Here is a 14,733-nt window from a genome sequence, read left to right as displayed (position 1 = left end):
GATGATATCTTGAGTTTGTCCCACCCTTGGACATTTCAGTGTAATACTGAGAGTACAGTCCATTGTTGAAGATGCTATCATTTGTATGAAATGTTAAACTAATGCCCTGTTTGCCTGTTGAGATAGACATAAAAGATCCCATGGTATTATTTGAAGAAAAACAGCTGTGTCCTGGTCAACATTTATCCCTCAACCAAAATTGCTAAAACTAATTAACTGGCCATTTATCTCACAGCTGTTGTATGTAAATTGGTTCTGTATTTGCCTACGATAAGCTGACTACATTTTAATAGTAATGCACTGGAGCAAAATACTTCGGAATATCCAAAGGACATTAAAGATATTTATAAATTCAAATTTGTCTTTTTTTTTTAATATAACCAAAGCATGACTTCTCAATGTCACTCGAGGAAGTTCCAAATAAAATACTGTTTCCCAGATTGTCTAACTAGCAGTTTTAAAGTATAAATCAGTCATTGGATGCAAATGACATACAAATGTCTGCAAAGTTGTCAATATATCATTTTGAATGGTATCACAATTCATTTCCCTTTTATTGGTTTCAAACAGCACTGAGGGAGCATAGTTTTCTTTTCATACACATCTCAGCTAAAAAGATGCAAGTGAGGTGTTTAAAAAAGCACATTAAATACTCCAAAGGTTATCTTGCAAAGCAATTTTGTTTCTATATTCCTTCATTTTATGTTTTTTAAAATATAAAATAATTTGCCTTTAAGTGTTATGAATGCTGGACTTTGTAGCATGATTATGTTTTTAAAACTGTGATTTTTAATGTAGTTTAAGATGGAATCAGAGAAGTCAAGTGACCTCATATCATCAACTGTATGTAGAACAATGTTTTGTTGATTTCTGCTAGAAACATCAGACTATTCTTGACATTATTCTATATATTTAGAGGTCTAATCCACTCAATACAGATACATTTAGGTGCCTAGAAAATCTGATGCAACCTATAGTCACTTATATTTAGAGAGCCAAAAATATATATGAGGTTGCTGTATATACACCAAATTTTGTATTAAACCTAGAAAATATTTTTCAGGATGAGTAACAACATTTAAAAAAATGTAACATTATTGCCAGCTCACGTGGCAGTCTGTTTTAACATATTCATACATGACGATGACAGATATTTGAATCTAAAGTAACTTGCTTTAATCGTCAATAGTTTGCTGAAAATCCCAAATTAAACGGATACAAAATGAATGGATCTGTTGGCAAAAGCAAAATCAGTGTAAAAATCTCCCAAAAAAAGTGAGCAATTAGATGATTAGTATATGATGTTAACAAAACCCAAGAAGGGTGGCACAGTGGCGCAGTGGTTAGCAACGCAGCCTCACAGCTCCAGCGACCCGGGTTCAATTCTGGGTACTGCCTGTGTGGAGTTTGCAAGTTCTCCCTGTGTCTGCGTGGGTTTCCTCCGGGTGCTCCGGTTTCCTCCCACATGCCAAAGACTTGCAGGTTGATAGGTAAAGTGGCCATTATAAATTGCCTCTAGTATTGGTAGGTGGTAGGGGAAGATAGGGACAGGTGGGGATGTGGTAGGAATATGGAATTAGTGTAGGATTAGTAAAAATGGGTGGTTGATGGTCGGCACAGACTCGGTGGGCCGAAGGGCCTGTTTCAGTGCTGTATCTCTAAATAAAATAAAAAAATAAGCAGGCTATTATTGCAGAAAAGGCAAGTGAAACCAAGTTTAATAAGTAGACATTTTATTGGTGGCACAGACATCATTTTATTACATTGCAATCACAAACCTCCTAGCTATACTCATTAAGAGAGTGAAATTCAAGTGCTTTTTGAGCATGTCTGTCTTTTTCATATCCATTTAAAGTGATACTTGTTTATTTGAAGACCCCTGAAAGCAGATTAAGAATCCAGCTGTAAGACATACATGATACAAAGAATTAATTTTTTTTAAATATGCTGAAACAAATAAAAGACATGGCTTTAAGACAGGATTTCATTGTGCAATCTGAACAGATATTCCTGCATCAGAACTTCTGCAGGGCATTTAGGTTTCTTAACCATTTCTACTGTACAACTGATTTTATACAATTTCCTAAATATTGACAGAATATTTGATACATTATGATTTTCTTTCTTCAATGTCATGTTCTTGCAAACTTTACAGATTAGAATATGTAATGTCACAAGGTGTTACACACATGTAAATAAACACTGTCTTACAACCAGAAAGATTTTTTAATTTCAGTGATTCAAAATTATCCAATGCAAACCACTGAATGCACAAAAAGCTTCTAGAACATATTTGATCTATATCAATAAACATATTTACAATCTTGTGGTTAGGACATTGAGTTTACAAAACAGCACAACTTTGTTTTACTTAGCATAGCATTCAGTCGATTAGATTTTCGTAGTTTGCAAATGAGCAGCATCCAAACTCCAATTAGCATCCTATTAATGCAAATATTGCTGCTCTATATACAAACATAAATAAAGATTTTGGTATTGAAAATATTACCAAGAATGAATAAAAACCATAAAATCAACAGGTTAAAAATGTATAATCACAATCTCACCATAGCTTTCCCACCGAGGATACATAACATCCATAAAGTTATCAGTCTTTGTATTCAGGGGCATTTTGCTTTATTCATGTCTTTGACTGGTAGTTCCTTAGTTGCTCCATAAAGCCAGGGTTAGGATTGGTAGCCTGCCTTGCATTCTTCACTACTGAGAAAGCGTCCTTAAAGCTAAGTCCATATACCCACATGAGATAACCTATGACTATAGATGCTGAACGTGACACTCCAGCATTGCAGTGAACCAGAACCACCCCATTCTTGAAGGGAAAATATGAAAAACAAGACAAATCATTTTGAGATAAAAGTGTTTAAAAATGATTGTAGAATTAAGAATGAATGAAAGACAGTAGCATTTTTTTCTCTAAAATAAATACTGCACAAGTTCAGTTTTCAAGCAACCCAGTATCTTCAGAATACATTTTCCTAAATAATATGTGATTTTAGTATATGATTTTAAAGGCGCAGAGGACATTTCATTCTAGTGAAAAGCTCAACTAAAAAGGAATAACCAAAGGTCCTTATTTCTGAGCATAAAATATATAGAAGCCATGATATTCCCCTGTACGTGTTACTAGATTGATACTGCCCATAAACTTTATGATTTAATCATAGAATCTGGTAACCTCACCCCACCCCATTAAAATAAAGGAGCTTGCTAATTGCTTTGGGTTAAGATTTCAAGTTTTTGTATTTATATTTTGGTGTTTTACCCTATGATTCCAATGCACTCCTGTGTGGTTCCTGGATTAGATAATATTTATGGATTTGTGTCCTCCATTTCTATTTGAAATTTGTGTTCACAAATACTACTTGTTTTGGGGTTAATACATAAAATGTTTGTACCACAAGCACCATTGTTGAAAATTAATTGAAAATGAAAAGGCAACAAAGTAAACAAAAATCAATCTAAATTTGACATTTCAAATGAGCAATGGAGTAGCATGAGTATTAAACAACAGACTTGAACAAAGAACAAAGAACAAAGAAAATTACAGCACAGGAACAGGCCCTTTGGCCCTCCAAGCCTGCGCCGATCTAGATTCTCTATCTAAACATTTCACCTATTTTCTAAGGGTCTGTATCTCTTTTCTTCCTGCCCATTCATGTATCTGTCTAGATACATCTTAAAAGACGCCATCGTGCCCGCATCTACCACCTCCGCTGGCAACGCGTTCCAGGCACCCACCACCCTCTGCGTAAAGAACTTTCCACGCATATCCCCCCTAAACTTTTCCCCTTTCACTTTGAACTCGTGTCCTCTAGTAATTGAATCCCCCACTCTGGGAAAAAGCCTCTTGCTATCCACCCTGTCTATACCTCTCATGATTTTGTACACCTCAATCAGGTCCCCTTCACCTTTTTCACCTGTATTTAAATCCAGCCCAGATTGAAGAATGGGATTGGTGGGGCAGGGGAGGGAGTGGGTAGAGAAGTGAGGCACTCTCTTCTGCTTTTGCCTGCTTCCAAATTAAGATTAGTTTGGCCAAACCCAACCAGGTTCATAATGGATGGTGCTTCCCAGAATAACATTTTCTCCAGATTGTGGTCCATTTCCATCACATGGCTTCTTCCCTTGTCTCCATCAGCCTCCCCCTGCCTTGCTGCTTTCTAACAATCAGTGCCCTCTAGCACTGACCTCCCCTGACCTGTTTTTGTACATTCCCAGCATGTTTTCAGCCACTCACTATCCCACAGACTGCTTCCTATTGCCCAGCAGTCTTTGGGGCCCTCTCTCTGCCCATCATATACCTCTCACAGGCTGAGGCCTCTTCTCTGCCATTTGACAGCTTCTGGTATCTCCAAACAGCATTCTCCACCCAACCCTAGTCATTTTGACACTTCCTTCCACATATCTGCCTCGATGCGTCACTCACTCCCCACTTGAGTTCCGAAGAAGGGTCACTGACCCGAAACGTTAACTCTGCTTTTCTTTCACAGATGCTGCCAGACCTGCTGAGTGGTTCCAGCATTTCTTGTTTTTAACTCACTCCCCACTACTCGCAAACTTAGAGACTATTGTCACCTGCTACATTGTCCCCTCCCCCTCCTCTCAAGTCATGATGCAACTCACACTATGCTGTTTTACAGCCTGCTGTCTAATCAGTGCTACTGGGTCCTGAGCTCAGCACCAACAACAGACTGGTTATTTTACCAAAGTTCCTATTTTGTTTTGTGAACATTGCAAATCAGGCTTGCAGGAGGTCTGAGAAGGTCATATTATGAAAGGGACATTTGGGAGTGACAACAAGTGGGATGTTACAAGATGGATGTTGAGTAGGGCTGGATGGGTAGAGGTCTATAAGAAAAAAAATAAGTGTAGACAGGATACTATGGCACCAAAGGGAAGTGTTAAGGGGACAAGGGAGCAGAGGGGGAAGCAAGAGGATGGCAAAAAGGGAACATCAGGGTCATTAGGTATTACTGGAGGTAACAGGAGAGTTATAGGTGGTCAAGGGAAAGGGGTCAATGAAGGCATCAGTGGGGAGTGGGAAAGTGGAAAGGATCAGAATTAGAGGAGGCAGGGGAGTGACTGAAAGGAAGGGCAACACAGGTGTGACAGGAGAGAGAGGGTACAGGAGTCATGGAAGGAAGGAAAGAGAGATCATTGGAGAAAGGAAGGAATATGGTGTGGGGAAAACAGATGTACAACAAATTGGTTACAGTTCCTCATGTTGTTTCCTAGTACCATGCAGTGACCTGACAAGATCCCTTTCCTTCTCCAAGACTCAGAATTTACTACACCCCCGTCTGGATCCTCTCCCAAATCCACAACCCAAAAGTCAAGCTGCAAATTTTGCCATTCATGCCTGTATCTACCTCCCATTATCTGCAACTCAATACTCACCCTGCCACCATTAATGCAAAGAAAGCCTATATCATTACCCAACTCCTGTCCCACTCCACCCATTATCCACCGGCCTGTACCCTGGTTACATCCCTTCCCTTAATGGTGCCTACTTGAAAATGTATCCTACATTCATCCTCAACTTCCTTCTCTATCCAACCAGAACACACCCGAGTGCAAAATATCACCTGTGGCCCTCCACTGCTCCCTTTCCTGTCACGTCACCCAACACCTCATACTCTAAAAAAGAGAAACAAGCAGAACATCAGACAGAGCAGAAAAAAGAGCAAGAGAAAGCCAGAGGGAAGCAGCATGGAAAGAGACAGGAGAACAGTGCAGCAGATAGACATGCACAGAATAATACAATCATGACAGATATAGATAAATGAGTGAGCAATAAAGCCACAGGAGGTCCACTAGTTTTAATGGGAAACAAAATGTGACATTTAAACCAGCCTTGATCAGTTTGTTACTGCAGAGTTTATATTTACTGCTAATGAGTATTTGCATCCTATTAAAATTAAGTACAATTATCATATTATGGAGACATTCAAGGTATTTTTAGTGACTTCTTTTCGTAATTGATTTAATTTGGTTTAATTGATTTTTTTCTTTTTAACTCCAGTGTAGTCTCACTGTAGTGGGCATCATAATTAATCATGGTGAAGGTTTTTAAACTGCAATAGTAATTTGGAATCTGAATGATTAAACTCATTACAAGCAGTTTCAGATTGCCAGTCATGATATCTAAAGGCGATAAGGTACATTGTATAAAAGAGCAATGGCTAGTACTGGAATAGTCTTTCACACAGTCTTAAGTAATGAATAATAAAAAAAACAGTTGTTCACTAGTACGTGTGTGGAGTCAATTTCTTCCTGTATATATTCCTTTGTCAAAGGAAAACTAAATCAACATAGATCAGTGGAAAAAAATTAATTATTCATTGCACACACATCAACAATTTAAAAAATTTGTACTATTTTAATAGGTCACCCACTTTCTTTTATCTGAAATGTTCTTTAAATGTGTTTTCATTAAAAGGAATTAATATCGTCTCTTTACTACCTGCACTTCTCACCTGTGCCTTTGCTTGGTCAATAAATTCAAAGCATTCGTGGAAGTATGAGGTGATAGAAGTCTCAGGGAGGTCCAGTATGGAAATGCTTTTGTAAATGAATTCACATGGAAAGGCATTTTCTACTCCATAGCCTACATTCAAGATGTGAGAAATCTTAAGAGAGAAGAACAGTTAGAATGAATTGGTACAAAGCTGTCTGTTTCACATTTAATTCCATCTATAACAATTCACATCTGAGAGAAAAGGCAAGCTGCCTGGTTCCAGTGCTGTAGCCATACTACACTTGGACTGATCACCAGCAGATGCACGTGAGTCACACAGATTTGCTCAGCCACTGGCTTTTTCTTCCTCAATAGGAAAAGTGCCTCTGAACCAATTGTATACAATTTGATCAGATACTTGCAGAGTCGGAAATCATGAAAAAGAACATGTCCATGACAGTAACACCATTTTGGATTTGTATGTTATAATTGATGTAGAAAAGCATCCCAAAGTGCTTCAGAACAACAGGGAGCAGGCACCAAGTCTTTGTGGGAGGGTTAGCAGAGAAGGCCAAACGCTTGGTCAAACAGATATGTTTTGAGAATGCTTTTAGAAGTAGTAGAGCCAGGGCAGTCTAGTTTCCACCACTGAAGGAACAGCAGAGAGAGGGAAGAGGGGAGAAATCACAGCAGACCAGATTCATGGAACTGAAGAATGCAAGAGGTCTGGGATGCAAAGCTGGACAAGGTTGCAGACGGATGGTAGGGCAAGGCCAGGGAGGGAAATGGAGGGAATGACAAGACTGGATGTTGTCAGATTCAGCTGAAGCTAGTAACCAAGGTTGGAGTTGATATCAAAATGCAGTTTTTGGCGGAGGCTGAAAACAGGTCAGAGGCTGGGAATTCTGTGGTGAGTAACCCACCTCTGACTCCACAAAGCCTGTCCACCATCTACAAGGCACAAGTCAAGAGTCTGATGGAATACTCTCCACTTGCCTGGATGGGTGCAGTTCCAACAACACTCAAGAAGCTCGATACCATCCAGGACAAAGCAGCCCACTTGATTAGCACCCCATCTACAAACATTCACTCCCTCCACCACCGACGCACAGTGGCAGCAGTGTGTACCATCTACAAGATGCACTGCAGCAACTCACCAAGGCTCTTTCGACAGCACCTTCCAAACCTATGGCCTCTTCCACCTAGAAGGAGAAGGACAGCAGACACGTGGGAACACCACCATTTGCAAGTTCCCCTCTAAGCCACACACCATCCTGACTTGCAAATATATCGCTGCTCCTTCACTGTCACTGGATCAAAATCCTGGAGCTCCCTCCCTAATAGCACTGTGGGTGTATCCGCACCAGATGGACTGCTGCAGTTCAAGAAGGCAGCTCACCACCACTTTCTCTAGGGCAATTATGGATGGGCAAGAAATGCTGGCCTGGCCAGCAACACCCACATCCAATGAAACAAATAAAAAAATTTGCTTTAGTCTTCCCAATATTCAATTTAGGAAAATTTTGGCTTATGCACGACTTAAGGTGGTCATGGGGTCTCGGGGAGTGGTGGAAAGATAGAGGTAGGTGTAATATTCCCTTTAAGCTGCATTGGCCGTGTAGGTGTTCAGTAACCCAAAAGATTCCACGCGTGCACGGCCAAGCAAAAAAATTTCAAGGGCCTACGCAATTAAATAAATCACCAAAGCACTACAAAAAAAAATTAGAGGGTACATTGGGTGGGTGTCATCAGCACACATGTGGAAGCTAACTCTGCTTCTGGATAATGTCGCCAAGGGACAGCTTGTAGACAAGTTGGAGAGAGGCCTAAGATGGAACCTTGGGGAATTTAGGTGACAGTGTGAAAGCAGGAGGAGCCATAGCGGAAGATGCCCTGGCTGCAGGGGAAGAGGTAGGTGTAGAATCACACAAGAGAGGTCCCACTCAGGTGTACCACAGAGGCGGGGTGATGAAGGACAAGGAGGAATACAGCGACATAGTCACAGTCACAAAGCACAGCCATTGGTGACTTTGACCAGAGTGGCCTTCGTGATGTGAGCAAGGAGGAATCCGGATTAAAGGGCTTCCAACAGGAAGCTGTAGCAGGGAGGTGATGGCATGTTTAGGGCCTTGGATAAGAAAAATAAGTTAGTAATTATACATTATTGGAGGAAATGGGTTGGTTAAGATGTCTTTTTGTTGAGGGGGTTTTGATGACAAAAAGACAGTGTCTGAACAGAAAGAATACGGAGGCCAGGAAAGGGTAGTTGAATGGTCAGGAGTTGGCAGGAACGATATGAATACAGAAGGTGTCGATCATAGAAGAAATGATCTTGGAGAGGGTATGGGAAAGAAAACGAGAGGCAAGACAGGGGTTATGGTTAAGATGAGTGATGAGTTGGGTGGTGATCAGCAGAGGTTAGCACCCAAAACAACTGGTCTCAGGCTTTTCAAAGAAATTTATACATCCTCACAGTGGGTATTGGAGTTCAGTGTGGAAGGGGTGAGGGGAAGGAAATTGAAGGCAAATTTTTCATTGAGAAAATCTGTTGTGGGTTTTTGCCCTTCAGCATGGTTCTGATGTAATAGGAGGGTTTGATCATAGAAAGAAAATGCAATAGTGTTCAACATGGTCCAACCAAATTTGGTGCTGGATGACAAGAGCAGTCATGCAAATGATATGTGCTCAAGTCTGTGACTCTCAAACTGAAGGGTGAAAAGGTGGGAGCTGTAACAAGTAACAAACGGGGTTGGGAGCTGGTGAGCGACTTGATGAGGATGAGATGTCAAAGGCAGAAATGTGAGAGTTGTTTAACAGGTCAAGTTTCACGATGTGGAGAGGGAGTTATGTTATCTGGGGCAGTTTTTTTCTAGGGGCTAACAATGGAGGTAGACTGGGAGGTGTGGATAGTTAGGGAAATAAGGAAGTAGTCACAGATGGTCACTATCCAGCAGAGGGGACTGAGCAACAGTCAGGAGTCAGAGCCCTGGATATTTTTCACCTATATTAGCCAAGGAGTGCTGGGATCCATTCTCGTGCCTGAACTGTCATCTCATCTAAAATCACCTCACTCAGCATTGATCAATTATTGAACCTAGACCCACTGTTCTGCGTGACAATATTACACTGGGCAGTGCCTTTACACAATGGGCCATTTGGGGAGCTCAGGTTATCCATTTAACATAGTATTTCTGCTTTTTTTTTATAGAGGGTACAAACACTTCTTAATTTCCCCAGGCGCCCAAGCCATTCACCTCTAGTTTTACATCTGTAGTAACCCGTTTCCCCACGATGCAGCTTAGTAGTACCCGGAGGTAACCAAATGCACAAACCCACAACACCTATTCTGTGGTAATAAAAGCAAAATACTGCGGATGCTGGAAATCTGAAATAAAAACAAGAAATGCTGGAATCACTCAGCAGGTCTGGCAGCATCTGTGGAAAGAGAAGCAGAGTTAACGTTTCGGGTCAGTGACCCTTCTTCGGAACCTATTCTGTGGTACTGCTCCGCTGCTGACGGTCTAAGATTTTTTTTGACTGAAACACTCAACATCTAAAGCAATTTTTTTTTACCTTATAATCTTTTAATTTCTCATAATCATGGGCCACATCTTGTGATGCTAGAAGAAAAATAAATACACAAAAAGTCAGCAATGTTTTTAATTCTGACCAATAGTGCAGAGTGGCAGAAAATGCCAATACCCATATAGGAGCAAACTAAGGATAAAGTCATTCCGGCAAAGATTTAAACTAGCCTATGCAGCTTCCTTAAACATTCTGGAAAGCAACTGATTGAAACAGCAACTTGATTCTAAAAAGGCTGGATGGGAGAACAGCTTTCCACCCTGTGATTTTGTGCACTTAACACTACAGGCTGAAGTGCTGGATAGAATGTCCATCCACAAACCAAGTCATTGTGCACCAGGTGAAAGTAGATCCAGCTGAAAATGATGAAAGTGCCATGGGTGGCACAAATACTAGTCACTACTTCCAAATTTATATATGTGATCGAAGAATTATTGGTTTAAATTATCACAAGTCACCAAGAATTGCATTTAATAGAATCGCATAAATATACCTTAGAGGAATAGCAGAAGACTCATTCCAAGTTCTGACACCAACGAAAGGACTTAACCTCTTTTGAAAGTTGTTTAAATCATTTTTCATATTGCAATACTGTGAAACTAGTTATTTCATTTAGGCAAGCATGGTATAGTAAAAATAAATCAGATAAGTTCTGACAATAATAATCTGTCATTATGTTACAGCTGCTTGTGAAATAAACTGCACGGATTGGTGAAAAGTGTAGCATCATTTTAAATATACAACCCCATAGAAAGAACAAAGGAGCGATCCTACGGCCTCCTAATTGTTAAGAGTGCGCGAGAATACTGGAAAAAGGGAATTAAAATCTTTGCAAAAGTGACCGTAAGATTTAATAAGAAGCAAAACATTCTATTGAAGGATTCCCCCCCCCCCCCCCCCCCCACCCAATCAAGTATGGAAACAATCACAAGAAAAACACTTCACTTCATACTTACATAAACTACAAAGAAGCACAACTCAATAGCACGGTGAAAAATAAATTAGTTTGGGATGGTATCCCCGAACTGTTTCAGTCTATACCTGCACAGGTGTGCATCTGTCCTGTTACAGTGGTTAGTGCCCTTCTCCGGTAGAAGTCAGGGAGATTTTAAACCTTTTTTGATCTCACAGTATTCTTATTCTTAATCTTAGATAACTTGTCATTACTGCAATCGTATTTTAACTGAATAACAAATTATTTTAAAAAGCAAAACGTTCAAAAAGTTTCATTGCCCCCTCCAACAATCCAAATAAATGTAGTAACCCTACAATCTGCAAAACTGCTGCTGTAGTCAAACCATGATGAGCAGAAGCTTCAGAAAATGTTAGTTACATTTAGCTCACCGAGCAAAAGCCACGGTTTGACAACACCAATTTTCAGATCAAGACTGGTGTCCTCGACATATCCGCAAGCTCCATCCATTTGCTGAGCATCTTCCACTAACTGCACTCGATCGTCTCTCAGTGTTTCAATCAGTCTTTTCCCAGTTATGGTTGTCACTCTGGTGTTCTGTTTCTTAAGCGAAGCCTTTGAGAATGCCTTGATTTCGTCGGCAAGCGAAGGCATCACATTTCAATTAGAGAAACAAGTCGTTATAAACGGTGGAAGACAGATGCAGTCAAATGTATCGTCACCTACTAACGCACTAAAATGCAAAATGGTAACTATGTAAGTATGATATGCTGAAATAAACAGCACTGCAATCCACTCTAGTCTACTGAATTGAGCGATTGTGAAACCAGCTACTTGCATCTAGCATATTAAAATCAAGGCGACTCTGATCCACCTATTCGATTGACTATCCTTTACTTTGCAAGATGCTTGTCGGGCAAAAAGAAAGTGCAACCACCAACAACATCTTTAGAATTCGAGAAGCAAAAGAAAAAGCAGCATCTCACTACTCCAAGAATATCGCCACCTATATCAGGAAGACTACAGTTTGATGCTTCGCGTTTGCTTTGAGGCGCACACGCCTTGCTACAATTTTATTGGAGAACTACTTGTGATCCTCCAGTGTGATAATGTAGACGAGTATAACTTTGCAGCCAGAACAGTAACTTGTCGGATTGGGAATTTCACTGTGACAATCATTAAATGCCATTTCCCTTTACAGGCAGGACACCACTCACAGATTCAAGAAGGCTTATCTATCCAAATTGAAAATTTGTAAAAGAAAGACATTTAATTCAGCGAGGACTTAAATTATATGGGTGAGATCAGGTGCAATTAAAACTCAATGGCCTAGAAATTTAATTGTGTCAAGTCTGATTTTGGGTGCTAAGCCATCAATATGGCGAGCAGGAAGTGTGTTCACATTTCAAGCCATCACACACAAACGCACACACACACCGCTGAACATATTGGATCAGGCTTCTCCATAGGCATTCAGAGTACACATCAGAACTATCTAAAAAAATGAATAACTTAAGTAAATAAAGGCCCTATGCATGTTGGAGCAATCTTTTCCAATTTTGGTATGCCCCATCATCTGAATTTTAGTATGCCCCAGCATCTGACTCACCACATGCTAAACTCACTCAGCAATTCATGGTGCTAAGATGGGGCAGCCCTGTGCAAAAACAAAGTTTGAGACTGCAGTGAAGCTTCATAAGTCTGTCAACAGTGCTCACAAAACAAAGATGTCAACCATCTAAGCTTACATGACAGCCCTGAAAGCTGTCAGTGTGGGCTCCATGACAGGAGGCACCACTTGGCCCATGTTGAACAGAATGGAATACTTCACACAAGAACAACAGCAACAACTCGTACTTATATAGCACCTGTAATGTAGTAAAACATCCCAAGGCACTTCACAGGATCATTTTCAAACAAAATTTGGCCCTGAGCCACATAACAAGATATTGGGCAGGTAACCAAAAATATAGGCCTGCAGAGTCTCATCGACAGGTTTGCATCTGCCTGCAATGAATTTGGCCTATCCATCAGCCTCAAGAAAACGAACATCATGGGGCAGGATGTCAGAAATGCTCCATCCATCAATATTGGCGACCACGCTCTGGAAGTGGTTCAAGAGTTCACCTACCTAGGCTCAACTATCACCAGTAACCTGTCTCTAGATGCAGAAATCAACAAGCGCATGGGTAAGGCTTCCACTGCTATGTTCAGACTGGCCAAGAGAGTGTGGAAAATGGCGCACTGACACGGAACACAAAAGTCCGAGTGTATCAGGCCTGTGTCCTCAGTACCTTGCTCTACGGCAGCGAGGCCTGGACAACGTATGCCAGCCAAGAGCGACGTCTCAATTCATTCCATCTTCGCTGCCTTCGGAGAATACTTGGCATCAGGTGGCAGGACTATATCTCCAACACAGAAGTCCTTGAAGCGGCCAACATCCCCAGCTTATACACACTACTGAGTCAGCGGCGCTTGAGATGGCTTGGCCATGTGAGCCGCATGGAAGATGGCAGGATCCCCAAAGACACATTGTACAGCGAGCTCGCCACTGGTATCAGACCCACCGGCCGTCCATGTCTCCGTTATAAAGACGTCTGCAAACGCGACATGAAATCGTGTGACATTGATCACAAGTCGTGGGAGTCAGTTGCCAGCATTCGCCAGAGCTGGCGGGCAGCCATAAAGACAGGGCTAAATTGTGGCGAGTCGAAGAGACTTAGTAGTTGGCAGGAAAAAAGACAGAGGCGAAAGGGGAGAGCCAACTGTGCAACAGCCCCAACAAACAAATTTCTCTGCAGCACCTATGGAAGAGCCTGTCACTCCAGAATTGGCCTTTATAGCCACTCCAGGCGCTGCTTCACAAACCACTGACCACCTCCAGGCGCGTATCCATTGTCTCTCGAGATAAGGAGGCCCAAAAGAACAAAAGAACCAAAAATATAGGCAAAGAGGTAGATTTTAAGGAGCATCATAGAGAAGGAAAGAGAGGTAGAGAGGCAGAGAGGTTTAGGGAGGGAATTCCAGAGCTGAGGGCCTAGGCAACTGAAGGCATGTCCGTCAATGGCGGAGCAAATGAAATCAGAGATGCTCAAGAGGCCAGAATTGGAGAAGCACAGATATTGTGGAGAGTTGCAGTGTTGGAGGAGATACAGGGATAGGGAGGGACAAGGCTAAGGAGGGATATGAAAACAAGGATAAGACTTTTTAAAGTCAAGGTATTGCTTAACCAGGAGTAAATATAGCTCAGTCAACTCAGAGGTGATGGACATGGGCAGCAAGATTTTGGATGAGCTCAAGTTTACGTGGGAGACCAGCCAGGAGTGCAATGGAATAGTCAAGTCTAGAAGTAACAAAGGCAGGGATGAGTTAGACTCCTCTGTGACAAAGTGCTCAAGCTCACTGGCAGGCAGTCCAATACACTTAGAATTTCATGGTAAATGCTCATCAGTCCTCTTCAGTAGACTGGGCCCTCGAAGTCAGCATCTGAATCATCTGCAGCAGAGCTATCATGCAATCTTGTCCTCTATGAGCTGATATCTGTGGCGTCCCATTCCTCTACCCTAGCTCCTCCATACTTGTGCTAAATGGGATAAAATCAGAACAGAGCTAGCAGCTTAAATTGGGAATCTATGAGATATTGTGGGCCATCAGCACCTGCAGAATTGTATTCCACCACAATCTATAACCTCATGGCCTGACATGTCCCTCACTCTACCATTAGCATCAAACCAGGGGACTAATACCGATTCAATGA

The 14,733-nt window shown here is 41.3% G+C and overlaps 1 protein-coding gene across 4 annotated transcripts; it reads right to left on the bottom strand.

Annotated features, from left to right (window-relative positions):
• Positions 1–1,716: 1,716 nt before the first annotated feature.
• dusp19a (dual specificity phosphatase 19a) lies at positions 1,717–11,949 on the bottom strand. 4 transcript variants are annotated; one of them, XR_010975391.1, is made up of 5 exons: positions 11,408–11,947; positions 10,052–10,098; positions 6,498–6,650; positions 2,568–2,830; positions 1,717–1,902 (listed from the first exon to the last, which is right to left on the bottom strand). XR_010975391.1 is itself a non-coding variant. In XM_068035571.1 (4 exons), the coding sequence occupies exons 1-4, from the start codon at positions 11,628–11,630 to the stop codon at positions 2,642–2,644; spliced, it is 612 nt and encodes a 203-aa protein (XP_067891672.1). In that variant the 5' UTR covers positions 11,631–11,947; the 3' UTR covers positions 1,717–2,641. The 4 variants fall into 4 exon arrangements, 2 of the variants coding, with proteins under 2 accessions (XP_067891672.1, XP_067891674.1); XR_010975392.1 differs by having other exon boundaries at positions 1,717–1,879; XM_068035571.1 differs by having other exon boundaries at positions 1,717–2,830.
• Positions 11,950–14,733: the final 2,784 nt, after the last annotated feature.

This window comes from Heterodontus francisci, chromosome 7 (genome assembly GCF_036365525.1).
Source record: "Heterodontus francisci isolate sHetFra1 chromosome 7, sHetFra1.hap1, whole genome shotgun sequence".
NCBI classification, from domain to species: Eukaryota; Metazoa; Chordata; class Chondrichthyes; order Heterodontiformes; family Heterodontidae; genus Heterodontus; species Heterodontus francisci.
The sequence above is the reverse complement of the archived record's forward strand: the minus strand, read 5'-3'. Positions and strand labels throughout refer to the sequence as shown.

Bases quoted from the DNA above. Each gene is read 5' to 3' on its own strand.
- dusp19a (XM_068035571.1), bottom strand. From the start codon at position 11,630: ATGCCTTCGCTTGCCGACGAAATCAAGGCATTCTCAAAGGCTTCGCTT. The intron at 6,651-10,051 runs GTAAAAAAAAAT...TTCTCTCTTAAG, and splicing joins AGAAATTAAAAGATTATAAG to ATTTCTCACATCTTGAATGT. The intron at 2,831-6,497 runs GTGAGAAGTGCA...TTTCCCTTCAAG, and splicing joins TTGACCAAGCAAAGGCACAG to AATGGGGTGGTTCTGGTTCA.